Genomic DNA, 14252 nt, shown 5'->3' with positions numbered 1-14252 from the left:
GAGAACTTTTAAACAATAACGATAGCTACTAATCTGATTACGGTATTTACCCGATTCTAACGTGTGTGTGTGTGTTTTCTTTTGGATTAATTGTGCTGAAAACCGCATTCGAGGCGTTTGCATGTTTTGCCGCATAAAATAGTTGTATTGCGGCGAAGCTCACTTCAGGAAACTGGTCGCCACTGGGCAACACATATTAGGCCCTTGCCCATTTTGCTTGCTAAAATAATTGAATGCGCGTTAGAGTTTTACTTTATTCAGAGGCTTTAATATTATCTGTACGTTAGTTTTCTGCTTTGGACACATAGAAAGCGGGTAAATACTGGGAAATAAATCAGTGGTGTGGTACTTTTTCTGCATATCGCCTAATTCGACCTGCCGGATAATTCGATCAATGTCGTTGGTCACTTATCGTTTAGCTAATGGAAGTCTACAGTAACTACGTGCGTGATCCGGTTTTTCTTATGATATCAAAATTCTACTTATAAGCACTTCTGCATCGGTATATTCATTCTTTGGAATTCGAATACTGCAAGGAATGGTTTGTGAGGTATGATGGGAAAACAAAATGTTCTACATTCACTGTGTGTCTGCTCCTTCCTTGACTTGTTATGTTATACGCAAGCAACCATTTATACCACCTGTGTTATAATTATGATCTTTTGCATATATATTTCAAAACAAACTTCACTTGGGAGCAGCCATGACTGTATGTTCAAGCTGCCCTCAAATTTTCAAGAGTAGGGCAAGCTGAAGGGCACTCAAAATGAGCCAAGCCTTTTATATACAGACATTACTATGGTGTCATGTTTCCCTTTAAAAGCTTGCATTAACAATAGTAGCACATTTCCCCCTAGGTAGTATTGTAATAAACTCTATGGATTGCCTAGTCGAAAGATTCGCAATTTTTCCTTGGGAAAGTACGCAAGATAATGCAGCACTTGTCATGCAGCGAATATTTAGGGAACTCACACAAACGTTTTTTTTTTTTTTTGCAGTTGCGTGCATGTCAACTTCTGCTGCAAGTTTATCTGGTGTCTGTAGGGCCTTGTTATTAGAGCCCTGTTTTCCATATATTATTGTAAGATTTTACTAAATTAACGTTGCTCTTGTAGCAAGTATCTTAGTATAATGGACCGCTAATGTGCTAACTGTCAAGTACTACAGGATTCACAGCATGCTGCATCAGTTTACAGCTTGTGTGAAATATACCTACTTTGTCTACATTACTTTTTCACAAGCTTTATTGGAAAAATAGTGACATAAATATGTGCAACTTATAAAATAATAACTTAATGCACCTTGCAAAACCTAATCGACGTAGTTTACAAAACAGTAATATCTGTTTTTTTTTCCTTGTAGATTCTTAAACTTCAGCTTTAATATTTTTTTCAAACTTCTTGGTTTCCAAAAGATGTCTGTCATAGAATTGGAAGCCTAGATCACAAATATGGCTCCATTGATAACTAGAACATACCCTTTTCTTTTGAGCAAGATGAAAAACATTCTTGTAGAACCCATCTCATGATGAATGTTGTTGTTAATGCAATTAGCATTAAAGCCATGTAGTGATGAATCGTATTGCCACCGCAGACACAGAAAGTGGTACTCTTGGTGCCAACCACAATGCCAAATGACACCAGAACCTACTAACTTGTTGTAATCACTGCTGCCCAGTTGAAACTGTGTAGTATACCTAGTACCCTGGCTGCACCTTCATTGCAATGGTTCTCCATCAAGTGGCTGCGCTCGACGCAGAGGTGCCTGATGTGGATGGGGGTGCTATTTCTGTAATATATTTAAAGCTACACACCCCTTGTTTCGCTTTGGCACATCCATCTTGTGATTCGGCCAAGATTGGGCACATTACCACTATCACAAATACTGTGTCAAATTTCTTTGTTGAGGCATATACCCAATGACCCAACTTGTCTGCTCGTCAAAACAGCAGCCAATGCATACCTAGTGGCCCAAGCTGGTAGACAACTTGGGTACGCTTGGTGAAAGACGTTATACACAAACAGACATACTGCAAGGTGGGTAAAGTTCCCAAAGAATGCTAATCGCATTAACGGTATGTGTAGGAAACAGGCACGGAAGATGCAGGTATTGTTCTCTACCATCATCATCATTAGCCCATTTATGTCCGCTGGAAGACGAACGCCCCTCCCAGCAATCTCCGATTGCCCCTGTCTTGAACCAGCTGTCTGGATGTTTGCTTGTCTGCAAATGTCTGAAAGTTTCCTTATTTCATCACCCCACCTAGTTCTCTGCCATCTTCGACCATGCTTCCCTTCTCGTGGCACCCATTTTGTAACTCTTATAGACAACCGATTAGCTGTTCTACTCATTGCACATTCTGCAAAACTCCGTTTGTTCTTAAAGGGACCCTAAAGAAAAATAATTTTCTACCTGCGTTAGTAAAACACCGTTCTGCAATACCAGAAAAGCCACTCCTACCACAAGGAAATGCTGAGCAAGCCAGAAAACACGCAAGGGCAAAAGACAGGTGGCAAAGACACCTTAAAATTCCCACACCAGCTGGCCATTACGTCATAGATATTAACGGCATTTGCTCACCTAGTTAAATTTTTATCAACCGAATTGACTGCATTGCTTTCTAACAGAGCCAGGGACTGAATTTAGAAAGTTTCAAAATATTTTGCTGAACCGCTACAGCCCAAATATGAAAGAATGCTTTGAAATCTGTGATGTCACGCTGACATACTGGCCCTGGCTTTTCGTTGCGAAATGCGAAAAAAGAAACTTTGACCTTCGCTATATTTTATCTTCTAAGAATCAGCCTATTACGGAGATCTAAAAAAGATAGGGGCCATTAAGAATAGTTTATCAATCTAAACTGGTTTAGTGCTTCTCTTCAGCATCCCTTTAATGTCAACTAGAATATCCGCTGCCCCTGTTGACTCTGTAATTCATGCTACTGTTTTCCTGTCACTTAACGTTATGCCTATAATCTTTCGTTCAATCATTTGTTACCAATTCAATCATTTGTAATCAGGTCATCACTCACTTATTTCAAGCTTCTTTATTAGAGTTTTAACATACAGTGACATTTTTCTCGTTTAGGTCGTGTGTACAATGTTACTCCATACATGGAATACCACCCCGGTGGGGTGGATGAGCTGCTCAGAGGTGTCGGGACGGATGCCACTGACCTGTTCAACCAGGTAACACAAAAGTAGCAGAACTAGGGCTCTGTGTCATATTTTACAGCTTGAAAAATGTAGCCCTAGTGTATCTGTCTTTTATTTTCGGATGTTGTGGAACAGCGTAGCTGTCAAGCTGCGAAACGCATTAGTAAGTGAAGGCAGTACGAGAATACCCATGTATAATTTCCAAGTCCTGCAGACGCCTGGATTTTCTCGTGGTGCCAAAGCCTGAAGCTGGCTACTCACCAGCCCATTGCATACCTCTATAAGCTTTATTGTGTTTTATATTGGTTCGAGCTTTTATATATCTAGCCCACCTGGTTATCCCGCTAGGAATTGTAGCTAGGCAGGGTGAAAGCCAAAGATGGAGTGAAAAAAAGATTAATAAGGACTGATTAATAGCATTTAGTGTCCCAAAGTTGCACTGGTGCTATGAGAGACACCGCAGTGAATGGTTCTCAATTAAACTTCAATAAGCTGGAGTCTTTTTTTTTTACATCCACCCTATCCTTCGTACATTACATTTCACCCCAATCAGAATGTGCCTCTTGCAGTTGAGAATTGAACCCATGACCTAATGTTCTGCAGCACAGTGATAGGACCACTCAGCCACCACAATAGATGATTACATATAAAGTAGAGAGTAGAGCAATGATTAGATATAAAGATTAATAAAGGGAAAATGAGATATAAAGATTAGTAGAGAAATTGTCACAAAAGCCTGAGCCCAGTTCACCTGTTACTTCTACTGCACTGAGTCTATTAAGAATGTGATGATGTGTATATATCTGCCTTAAAGTTTTGTGCAGTGAGTCATTAAAGAAATGAGAGAATATGTGTTGACAAAACTCTCATTCTTCCTTTGAGAGGACTTGGTTGTCTCTTATAGTGTGACGGACTGCTATATGGTAATGCATGAATTTATTAGTTAGTTCTTCGTGCAATCCATTTTTACACATTGTCCTAGGGGAGATTGACCATCCAGTGTGACAGTAGATCAACATCAAGTATCATGTGAGCTTGTGTAAGAATGATGCAGATTCATAAAATGATGCAGCAGGACTATTAGGTGGATGCCCCATAGGAAGGAGCTGTTTTCAAATGGGCTCTGCATTTTTGGGACAGGAATTTACCTGAAGGATGATGTAAGAGCACGTCCCTCCACTTCGTGCATAGATGGAGCGATGAATCACGCATTCTCTCATGCTCAGTGACCGTTGCATGACTGTTAGATTGATATCGAGAGCACTTGGTTTGGGAGCATCTTTTCTTCAGGAGGTTCTGATGGAAACATCGGAAGTGGAAAATGTTTGTGCTAACATAGCTCTGAGACTGGTGACTCTAGAGAAAAAGGTGCAACAAGAAAAGAATGTTGCATTGTTTGGCATATTTGAAAATAATGTGAAAAATTCTTGCCAGAAGTAGTTATAACTAGTGAAACTTGGACTAGCGAATACAACATTGAGCTGAAGTTGCACAGCAAGAAATGGAAAAAGAAAGATCACCCAATGCCAACAATAAGAAGGAACAGAAAAAAAATCAAAGCCTGGTTGATTGCCCTTTCTTTTTTACTGTCATGGAATTGTGCATCAAGAATTGGTACCTGAAGATCAAAACGCCAGGGCAGTTTTCTACATGGGGGTTGCGAAGCATTTAACAGATCATGTACATTTCAGGCAACCAAATTGATCGGTTGTGGGGCATTAGATTCTGCACCACGAGAATGCCCCTACACCCTCTACAATGATAGTGCAGGAATTCTATGTTTGCATTTCTGTCATAGTATTTGAATACTCTACCTATTTGGATTTAGCCTGCTGTGATGTTTCATTTCCTCAAATGCAAAGTGGTGCTGTGAAGGCAGCATTCTGGGAATGTAAAAACGATTTAAAAAAGAAACAACACTGCTACTGGGGGGTGTAAGAAAACCTCCATGGATGCGTCCAGCAGTAGAAGAGATGGAACAAAATGTATTGGGTCTGCCGGGCAGTGTGTTCATTGATTGTTTGAAGAAGGTTAATTCTTTCTTTGTAATACAAAAGCTATCGATGTGCCTGAAAGTTTATAAGATGATTCCTTAAGTAGATAAACTGCATGCAGCAGGCCTTGTTATTTTTCAGCAGGCCTTGTTATTCAGAAATGGGATTTTTGCAATGCCTAATTTCGCCTTTGCTCACTTGCTCATTTTGTCATGATCCACAGGTGCACAAGTGGGTTAACTTTGAGTCAATGCTCGAGAAGTGCCTCATCGGCAAACTTGTTGGCCCTGCCATTCAAGTTCGCAAATGTGAGTTTGTACGAAGCTTTTTTTTTTACACCATCACAGATTGGGTTTGTGCCACTAACGTCTAGGATATACATCTGCCTCATAGAGTCAGCACAACAGAGCCAGCACAACATCCCACTTACTGCAATAGTGTGATTGAAAAAGATGTGCAGGGTCAAGCTACGCATCAGACTTGGCATTCTAGTAATGTGTGTTGGAACAGCAGTAATTTGTCAAGGTATGAGGGCTAATCAGAAAGTGTGCCCCTATTTTTTTTAGCCAAACTATGGCTGTAAATGCAAAATCAACATATCTGTTCCCAGTGGTGGACCTTTCTTGGGATGGCCCGGCCTTATCTGCCGATAGCTCCGCAGCGCAGCACTGCTGTCAGTTGAAGATGGTGGTTGTGCTTCACATGTCCATGAAATATGAGCAAAAAATGTTAAACAAAGCGTGATTCCTTTTCGAACGCCCATTGAAATCCATGGGGAAATGCAGCCCACATATAGGGAAATGTGTTTCGCTTTAAGAAGTGTGAGGGTGGTGTTGTGAGTTTGCAGAAGGTCATGAAGACTTGCATGACAATGAGCGCTCAGGGAGGCCGTGTGCGTCGCTGACTGAGGACATTTTTCAAATTTAGTGCTGCGATGGGACAAATGTCTAAATCAGTGCAGGATCTGTGTGGAAAAATAGTGTAAGGCACGTAGAATAGTACACATATTTGTAATTCTCTCCATGTACCTTATTTTGGCTAATAAAATATAGGGGCAAACACTTTCTGATTTGTCCTTGTACGTAACATAGACAGTCACACTTCATCTACTGTTTTTTGTGCATAGATATATTTTTGTAACAAATAACAGATATTACAAAGCTATCTTTGTGTTAGATTTGACTTTGTTATAAGGCGGTTCAAATGTATTTCCAATGTGTTTGCTCTAGTCGTAGTCTCAGCAAAAACCACTCAGCAGAGGATGAGCTGTCAAGCCACAAATGGCAGAGTATGGACAATCTTGGGATGACTTAACCGAAGTTGAAAACTATATTAGTCGGTTACAATTTAGGAATGCAATGGAAGTGAACTGCTGTCCTACTCAAATAAAATTTATGTAGACATGTCAGCCCAGTAAGTTCACTCATACATGTGATGTTATGATGTAAGCGAACTTCTTTCAATATTGGCACCTCTCAGGAGTCTTCTTTTGGAGCATGGAAGCACACAAGATAGTGCAGGGATTTTATGGACGGAGTTTGTACTGGGCTCTTAGGTCGTCAATAAGTATAGATATTTTCTCCCATTGAGGATGACAATAGATTCCTGATGATATGCCTCACGAAACGAGGCATAAGGGCAACTGTTGTTGACACAATAAAGTGGTTTAATTAATACAACATGGCCTGTGGTACTTGCATGTATCTCAGACTGACATCATCAAAGTGGCTATTTCAGATTATCATGTGCATTCATCTTTTATGCAGTAGCCACTGGTTAAAAAGACCATGATGCTGTGGTCACTTCTGGCTAGCTGGCTACAGTACCCCATGCCACTGGGGCACTTGTGGTCCTCTAAACATGTTTCATTATTTAAGTGATCGGTAAAATTCAGATTTTCTTGGTACACTGTTGAAATGCATCACCGCAAGGTACAAAGTGCAAAGACATGGGAGCGTCATGGAATGACAGCGTATTTTGCCAGAATATGGCTGTCTCTGAACTTTGTGCTGGGACGATACAAATGGGGCATAGCAGCCCAGGGAAGACAAAAAGAAAGCCACATACTAAGTTCTGCTGTACTTATACTTTCTTTCTGTGCTGTACAAATCCATAAGTGCGCAATGTTCCGCTTGTTCATAATTTTAAATGATGCTAAAATGTGTCATTTTCCCTTTTTATCACAGCTAGTTTTCCAGTGCCAAGGATACCGTTCATCAAAAAACTGCAAAGGACCGACACAGCAACCTCCGAAGGTAACTGTGAACTAATGTTTACCAAGCCTATTGGCAGCAGTGATGAAATGTCTCACAGACAAACTGATAGCTTCAGTAAAATTTCTGTTCTCCCGTTTCTTTTATGGCTCCAGATGTTCCAGACATCAGCCAAGAGACGTCGCCTAAGCCGGCTGTTAGGTGAGCATGGTCGTTGTTCCCAATGCTCCATTGAAGACCTCGTAGTGCTCCTATTACATACACTCGACTCTTGTTACAACGGACTCTGATAATCCAACAGTAAACGTCCGTTTGGTCCAACATCCATAGTACCATAATAATCGAAATGCCTCACATCCGAAACTTTCCTCACAATGTCTAACAACTTTATTGCAAAGAGTGAGTGACGAACGTCCAAAGTAAAAAAACTAACAAAAAAGTCACAGTTTCACTCAAAAGGCGCGCCAGCAGCAACGAGCGAATTTACTTTCGTGCCATCTCTCGCTTCAATGTGGACTAAGCATCAAAGGCACAGCGCATATGAAGCTACCGGCACTGGACGCACTTTGTACACATCGCAGATCGCTTTCAAGGTACGACGGCCGCGCCGTAAGCAGCATGCAGCTGCCGGAGTAGAAAACCCCGCTCTCTTGCTTCCCCACACCGTGCCTCGTCCGCTAGAGAAGACACCGTGTTTCCTTTCTGCCTTTCTCCCTCACACGTGTGATACTGAGCCGCGATCGTCGGCTGACCCTCGCAAGTCAATAGTCAGCCCGTGTCAACACGGCAAAGTGCGTTTTATGCACCCGATTTTGAAAACAAATGCCACTAATTTAATCTACTGTAGCCGATAGTCCGTTGTAGTGCAGTCCGTTAAAGGGAAATTTCATTTCATCAATAAAATAGATAGAAAAAAAACTAAGGCTGAAATATAGCACCTTATATCCGAAAGCCTTATACGCAGGTCCGTTGTAACAAGCCTAGACTGTATTGCTACACCAGTGATAGCTGGCATGGTACATGGGCATTGCTCCTTGTTGCTTTGGGCTTGGAACTAGTTATTAGTACTTAGTGCAGGCTCATATAGCTCGCTTGCAATGATTCCAACCTAGTTAGTTCGTAGTACCAGTTTATGTGCACAGATCTCAATGTATTCGTTGTGCCACTCTACTTTTCAACGCAGTTTAAAAGGGTCCAGCAACTCTTCTCACCAAAGTGGTGGAATGTACTACTTGGTATTGAAGGGCATCATTTCACGAATATCCTCCTGCAAGAAGTATTTCAATGCATTGAATACGAGCGGAATCGTTGGCAATCAAAGATTACACTTCAGTCCGTCCGCAATGCTCCCGCTGTTTCTTCCGCGCTGTGCGTGGCTGTGGAGGGGTGGGTCATTGCCCCCAGTGCTCAGCCCACGGTACGTCACCATGACGTGTTTTTTTTTTTCATTTGTTTTCTTTACCTGTTTTGTAGCTTGCAGTCGAGAAACGGTGCCAGAATGTTCTGAGCTGACAGTAGCTTCATAAAGCACACAGTGCAGTAATGTTTATTAGAAAATGTCGCTGGTTTGAGACCGACTTGACTTCAAGTTTGGTGTTTTCCTTGGGTGATGGACGTGGCCTGGCTTGCATACCAACAAGTGCTAAAGCAAGCACACATCCCTTGTAGTTTGATACCCGCCGTGATGGCTTAGCGGCTAGGGTGTCGCGCTGCTGAGCACGAGGTGGCAGGATCGAATTCCTGCTGCACGGTGGCCGCATTTTGACAGGGGCGAAATGAAGAAATGCCGATGGACCCCATGCATTGTGGGCATGTTAAAGATCCAGTGGTGGTCAAAAATAATTCGGAGCCCCCTACGATGGCGTGCCTCATAATCAAATCATGGTTCTGGCACACAAAACCCCAGAATTCATTCATTCATTCTCGTAGTTTAATGTTTTGTCCCAGCTTTGGAGAAATGCAGGCAAGTAGCATTGTGAACAGCTAGACGGACTCTTTGCCCAATGTACTCAGAGTGTACTTGCCAGAGCCGAGAGAGAATGAACCGTGGGTGGGGTTTGACTTTTGGCTTGTCTTTGAAACTGCATCAAGCCAACAGGCAAGGAAACCAGGGAAAGAACACGGGAAGTGAACTTCTTCGTAAACATAAATGTAGAAATCAGATAGAAAACGGAAGATTAGTGTGGAGAAAAAGAGAACTAGCGTGGGTAGGTGCCAAACTCAGGTTGTATCTTCCATGTCCTTTGTATGATGCTTGTCGAGCATCACATGTATCATACAGAAGCTGTGGGTTCAGCACCCATCTGCAACAAGTTGTATGCTTGCCTACTGCCATTTTCATTTTTCTTATTATTTGTACTTTTCAATTTAGAAGAAGAGTTAATTTTTCCCCTATGCTTTCCCTGTCCTTGCCTGTTGGCTTCGTGTGACAGAGCTCAGACTCTCGTGGCACTCAACTACGAAATTCAAGTTGCATCCAACGGAAACACAGTGCATTCAAAATTCAAGTTGATCCTAAGCGTAGTGGTTGTTGAAGTGTTTCATCAAACTCATATAGCAACTGTAACAAGGTGACTGAAGGTGTCATGCTGGGCACCTTAAAAGGACAAACATAGATAACACCTCTGCCAGTCCTCAGATGATTCCAGATGTCTGCAGAAAATTCATAAGCACAAGGAAGTAGCAGAGCATGCAAACACAAATAAAGCGTGGGGACAAATGAAACATTGGTGATATAATAATCTTGCATTAAAGTGGAGGTGTCATACCTTAATATAACTACTGAAGAATGGAATTTCAAAATTAACATATCTGTGACATATTTTAAAGCATTGTTCATTTATACATGAATAGGAAAAATTGCAGTTGTTGAAAACCTTATTCTTTTCTCACAATAAGAATCTCATTAAATGCAATCAGAACTCCAGCCATAGGGACAGAATGCCCCCATTGTAGCCACTAGGTGCACCGAAAGATGGCGGGGATTTGTAGAAGTCACAGAGCTTTATTGCATGCAATTTTCTTTGTGCAAATGAGTAATATTTCGCTCAGGCTATCACGACAGCATCATCGTGTATCTATAGTGTGGCTTATGTACCATGTTTGATATGTGTTGCAGGGTCCCTATGTGCCCACCTAATCTTATGTGTGCGCTTAGTTTTGCTCAGGTTGCTGTAGAATGATGCAGCTCAAGTATATGCTTCGTGTGCAGACATATCCAGCTAGCAATTCAATTTCCTCGCGGGTCATATTTCATTCACTTGCAAAATAAATCCAAGCATTTATTCATTCACAAATGCAGGCATAGGAACTGTCATCCTGGAGGGTGTGAAGTCGTGTGAGTGAGCTGTGTAGGGGGATCAATGCGACCGAGATTACTGGTAATCTTGTCAATATACTGTACAGGGTGGATGAATGATGACTTTCCTCAAATAATAAAGGTGGGGTATTTGGGATTTGGAGGAAATGTTTGCTGCACGAGATTAATTGCAGTGGCAAGCATAAGTTTGTAGGATGATTACCGCTAAAATAATTAACCAAAGCTTTTAATAATCAAAGTTTTTTTATTACTTGCCTTAACGTGGGTTTGGGGGGTGTCTTATCAACCCATACGAGCAGTTGTTCTAACAGGCGTTCTGTTGTTTGCAGGGTGCAGTAACTAGTACATTCGCGTTCTATCAAAGACGGGGAATGAATCTGTAACCTCAGCAGCAGGATGCCAGAACCGGGCAGGGAGTAATTAATTCAGGGCACGCGTTGTAATTGTGGAACACAAGACAATCAGTGCTGAGGGCTCCTGAGACAACCACCAGTTGTGATTCTTTCCCATAATCTGCTGTAAAAGTACATTAGGACTTTCCATGCTTTCCACCCCGCAGGGCATAACGATGCCTTTCTGGGCTTGGCTTATTATGATAGTCACCAGGCTTATCTATGCGGAAGTGTATATCTATATCTTTAAGGTTTTGACAAAGCCGCTGCACTTTGTCAAAACTAATTAGAGAATAAGTGGTCATTGCTGATCTTACTGGCACTTATCACAGATATCTTTAGGTCCACCTCAGGTGTGAATCAGTGTCAAAGAAAAATTATCATGTTGTCCAGAATCCCCTGTTCTTTAATAATGGGAGTCAGTTGTCACTGTAACACTCCACGCCGTACTGCAGCTATGTCATGGCTTACACCTAGGTCGCTGACCTGTGATCATGAACTTTATAATGTGTCCCCTCCAGAAGTCACAGCAGCATTATACAAAGTGGTTACAAAGTGAAACCCATCTTGCTGTTCTTGCTTTCTACAGCTACGAGTGGTTTCAAGATGACTCGACGGTCACCATCACCATTCAGTCCATGGGGGATGCCTTCATTGAAGAAGATAAGGTTGTGGCGGACCTATCAGGGAAGAATCTTCGGATACGAATTCGAATGGCTAAATATTTTTACTTATTTCACGTCGGTGAGTCATATATCAGCGTAGTACATAACAAGTTCTAGAAGTAAGGCTGTTGCTAGGCAGGGGCTTGGCTTATGATGATAGTCACCAGACTTATCTATGCGGAAGTGTATAGCTATAGCTATAGCTATAGTGTAGCTATAGTGTATAGCTATAGTGTAAAGTTATCTCAGCTGTGTTAGCAAATTAATGCCAAGAAAAGTTACTGTTATTGTGATAGGAGGCTTGGCAAGCCAGAAAAAAAATTCAAGGACAGAAGGCAGGTGGCAACGCAGCCCTGAAGTTTCTTCACCAGCTCACTCTGACGTCACAGGTTTTGACAGCTCTGCTTGGGCCTAGTCATCTTTTTACCACTATAGAGGGACTACAGGGTATTGTAAGAAAGCCAAAGGCTGAAGTTCGGTAGCTCCAAGAAGCTTTACTGGGTGCAATGGCCCAAGTGCGAATAAGTAGTTTGCACTTGGAAATTGTGATTTCACAGTGACATCCTGACACTGGGGTTTAGGCATGAAATTGAAAAGAAATGGAACGTTAATGTTCACTTTCTCTTCTAGTGAACAACCTTTCACTGGAGCAACACTAACAAAAATAAAGTTTTGGAAGAACCCTTTATCAGCTAGCCTAATTATTTTACTGTTTCTGTTCACGTGTCCCTGTAAAGTTTATGTAAGCTAACTTACCTTTTGCTGTTTTTGGAAGCACGTTAATGTGCCGGTAGATGTGCGTGCAGCTTTTTATGAGAAACACTGATTAGCAGAATCCAGAGACTGATACTGAATATTGTAAACAGTGGAGAATCAGTAACAGCTAGCACGTAGTGACACCGGTAAGGCCACATGTGGGAACACTGAATGCTTGGTTTGAATGAGACCAGTTGGAGTATGCAAATACAAGTGTAGTAGGCTCTAAATTTTAGTTTGATCTAAACAACTAAAAGTTTTCATTTGCCCAGCATTTCTTCGATGTGTCCTAAAGCCACTTAATTCCTTAGCATGACTCTTTTAAAAAGAACCTTCTTATGGCACATTTTCTCTATGACCATGTTTGAATGCAGTAGTTTACTGTCTTGTCCAATAGAATGCACAGCTTCTTTATACAAAAGGTGTCTATTGTTTATTCTGTGTGCTGTAAGACGAAATAAATGGCTTTACCATAAAGGGAGACATAGGTTTTAGAAAAGCAAATTTTATTCTTAGAGATAAGTTGCTGAAAGCTTTACACATGTCAAGTTATAGCTTATTTTGAATATGCAATTCATTTTTGTTTCTCTCCTCTGGCTCTCATTTTATGCAAAAGCTTCCTTGAAATAATTCATTGCAAGATATGAAAAATATCAGTTCTTGCAAGTTTGGTTAACAAGGTACCAATGGCTTCTGTGTTATTCAAGGAATCCCATGAAACCAACCTTTTTGCTCAGCCTTATCTAACGAAAGAGTTGTGAGATGTCAAACCTAAGCACCAGAAAAAACACTTTTTCAAGTTTGAACTTCAAAACCTCACAAGTCATGTTTTAGGTACAGCACAGTGATACGGTTGGTATTACATAAGCATTCCTCAAATCTTACAGAAGCCGCTGATACTCTGTCTAGTGAAATCTAAGGAACAGATATTTTACAAATCATTGCAGAAAATAATTAAAGGAAGCATGCATAAAATTAGCCTCAAAGGAGATAAACAAAACTAGACGTCATAGTAGAAATAAGCACATAACATTACATATATGTAGACGTTTTTGGCACTATATCTTGGAGAATAGAGATTTTAAAAAATGATTGGTCTTAAACCCATATCTTAAAGCAAGACACTGACATTGTTTTGAAGTGTTTGCTTAAGTGCATCAGCACCAGTTTGCACCTTTCAAACGCACATCTGCTGTTGCAACAGGTTAAAAGCTAAAACGGTATGTTTATCCCGTGCTTTCTTAAAATCAGTTTATGCATACCTTTATTGATGTTTGCGATGATTACTGTTCTTATTTAGTGGTTATATGCAAGTACGTACACAGTAAACAGCCAAGTTCGACTTGTTTCCACTGGGAAATGCCTCACTCAGCGTAAGCTTGTATCATCTAAACATGCAAGCCCCATGTAAGAATATGAAGCAATGACGACAAATAAATGAGCATGATTGTATGAAAACAAAGGAATGACAACAATGGTGTCACAATGATGCCATGACAACAATAATAATCATGATGACACAATAATGACAACAGCATGATGATGCCAAAATAATGTTGGCAGAACGATTTATCTTGCATGGCAGCAATGATATTACCTAAACACAATGATGACAATGCCATGATGACGCCTGGATGACATTGGCAGAATGATGTCACTTCCGTGACGACCACATAATGACAGCAAACCTGCAAGGATGGAATGATGATGATGCAAAGATGAATTAAGGCAAACATGATGACAATAGAATGACAAAGA

The 14252-nt window shown here is 41.0% G+C and overlaps 1 protein-coding gene across 12 annotated transcripts in view; it reads left to right on the top strand.

The window, feature by feature from the left end:
- Positions 1-14252, top strand: part of LOC135906845 (cytochrome b5 reductase 4) — a 441851-nt gene that overhangs the window by 413351 nt on the left and 14248 nt on the right. For 11 of the 12 annotated variants that reach the window (XM_070538514.1, XM_070538511.1, XM_070538518.1 and 8 more), the window contains 6 exons: positions 3088-3188; positions 5373-5457; positions 7336-7404; positions 7518-7563; positions 8546-8779; positions 11663-11817. In XM_070538514.1, coding sequence (XP_070394615.1) covers positions 3088-3188; positions 5373-5457; positions 7336-7404; positions 7518-7563; positions 8546-8779; positions 11663-11817 — 690 coding nt within the window. The remainder of the gene's footprint in view (positions 1-3087; positions 3189-5372; positions 5458-7335; positions 7405-7517; positions 7564-8545; positions 8780-11662; positions 11818-14252) is intronic. The other variant, XM_065438440.2, reaches the window with a different exon arrangement.

The sequence above is a fragment of the Dermacentor albipictus genome, chromosome 5 (assembly GCF_038994185.2).
Source record: "Dermacentor albipictus isolate Rhodes 1998 colony chromosome 5, USDA_Dalb.pri_finalv2, whole genome shotgun sequence".
NCBI classification, from domain to species: domain Eukaryota; kingdom Metazoa; phylum Arthropoda; class Arachnida; order Ixodida; family Ixodidae; genus Dermacentor; species Dermacentor albipictus.
The sequence above is the reverse complement of the archived record's forward strand: the minus strand, read 5'-3'. Positions and strand labels throughout refer to the sequence as shown.